This window comes from Ichthyophthirius multifiliis (assembly GCF_000220395.1).
Source record: "Ichthyophthirius multifiliis unplaced genomic scaffold scaff_1120509251260, whole genome shotgun sequence".
Lineage (NCBI taxonomy): Eukaryota > Ciliophora > Oligohymenophorea > Hymenostomatida > Ichthyophthirius > Ichthyophthirius multifiliis.
In genome coordinates, this window is record NW_004086048.1 from 57,594 (window position 1) to 59,171 (window position 1,578).

The window sequence follows — 1,578 nt, forward strand, 5'->3', positions numbered from 1 at the left end:
GGATTCTAATTAAGAAAAAACTCAGAAATAGCAAGATAAAGAAAAGCTTCTTTAATTTCAAATACATCTCCTATGTAAAGACCTATAAAAAAAATTAGTGAAAATCAGTCAGATTCTGATTCTAATCCTTAAGAAAAGCCTAAAAAGAAAGTTAAAATTTTATCTTTGAATAATCATTTAATACATAATAATAATGATTTAGGAAATTAATAATAAAATAAAGGAAAAGATTGTTAATAAATCAACAATACTGATTAAAGTGAAAATAATAAACTCGAAGGAAGTATTATTTTAAGCTTATCTTAAAAAAATAAGTTCTATAACTGAATTCATTTTTAAATAATGTATATATAGAATTATAAAAAAAAAAATATTTGAAATGTATTTAATTAAAATAAATAAAAAAATAAATAAAAAATGTATAATTTTTTTATTTTAAATATTCAAATAATATTTAAATAAATTATTTTACTAATAAATTTAAAGACAATTCAATATATCTTAAAGAAAAATTATATATAAATATATATATATATATATATATATTTTATATTTTTAATAATATATTATTTTTTAATAAACGAAAAAATATTTGAATATTTTTCTAAATCAACATATTTTTATTTATGATTTTTTTTTTATTAAATAAAAATCTAATTTAAAATTTAATTTTTTTTAATATATATTTAATTTTTATTATTTTTTTAAAAATTTAATATTATTCTTAAAAATATAATAATAAATAATTGCTTAGAAAAAAAAAAAAATTAATATTTATTCTTTATTTTTTTATTATCGAAAATCAATCAAAAGATTATAAAAATCTATCATGAGCACTTAATTATTTAACATATGGTTTTTCAACTTTTTGATAAAAATTAATAATATATTTTTTCTTATCTTAACAATAATATAATATATATATTTATTTATTTTTACGTCCTAAAAAGTCTTCAAATCCTATTTCATTATATTTGTTCATCAATACTTATAAACCTTTAATTAAAATAAAAAAATTATTAAATTAAAAAAAAAAAAATATTTATTAATATAATTTAATGTTTACCAAAAAGAGATTATTTTTCACCTGGTAATCTTGTAGGTTAAGCTAAAATATTTCTTTCAATTGTTAATATCATAGGTAATTAAGATCCATATAATCTTGCATATGTTTTCATTTTAGCTTCTTCTTCACCATATAATTTCTAATTATTATTAAAAATAATATATTTTTTATTAAAATGGATTATTATTTAGTACAGAATCTTATATTGATTAAACTGGATGTTTTATCATTTATTCATTTTTTTAATAAAAGGAAGTCCATTTTAAATATTTAAAGTATTTGTCAAATTTTACTAAAAATTAAAAATAAATTAAGCGATTAAAAAAATAATAAATATTTTTATATAAGTTTACCATCATTTTTTATTTTATTTTTACTTTTTTTTTTTTTTTTAAATAAATATTTATATAAAGATTTTTATATTAATAAAAAAGATAATAAAAACATAATCAAGAATAGAATTAATATTTTTTTTTTTTAAATATAATATATATATATATATATATATATAT

At 13.1% G+C, this 1,578-nt stretch overlaps 1 protein-coding gene across 1 annotated transcript, besides 6 other annotated features; it reads right to left on the minus strand. All coding sequences in view use genetic code 6, as the record gives it.

Annotated features, from left to right (window-relative positions):
* Window positions 1-391: 391 nt before the first annotated feature.
* Window positions 392-418: a microsatellite.
* Window positions 419-513: 95 nt separating this feature from the next.
* Window positions 514-546: a microsatellite.
* Window positions 543-580: a microsatellite.
* A 222-nt stretch (window positions 581-802) lies between these two features.
* IMG5_171100 (hypothetical protein) lies at window positions 803-1,205 on the minus strand (the record flags this gene model as incomplete). The annotated part of the gene is made up of 3 exons (XM_004029844.1): window positions 803-864; window positions 940-996; window positions 1,067-1,205. Coding segments are annotated over 3 exons (258 nt in total), but the record flags the coding sequence as incomplete, so codon positions are not given.
* Window positions 999-1,054: a microsatellite.
* Window positions 1,001-1,043: a microsatellite.
* Window positions 1,206-1,547: 342 nt separating the features above from the next.
* Window positions 1,548-1,578: a microsatellite.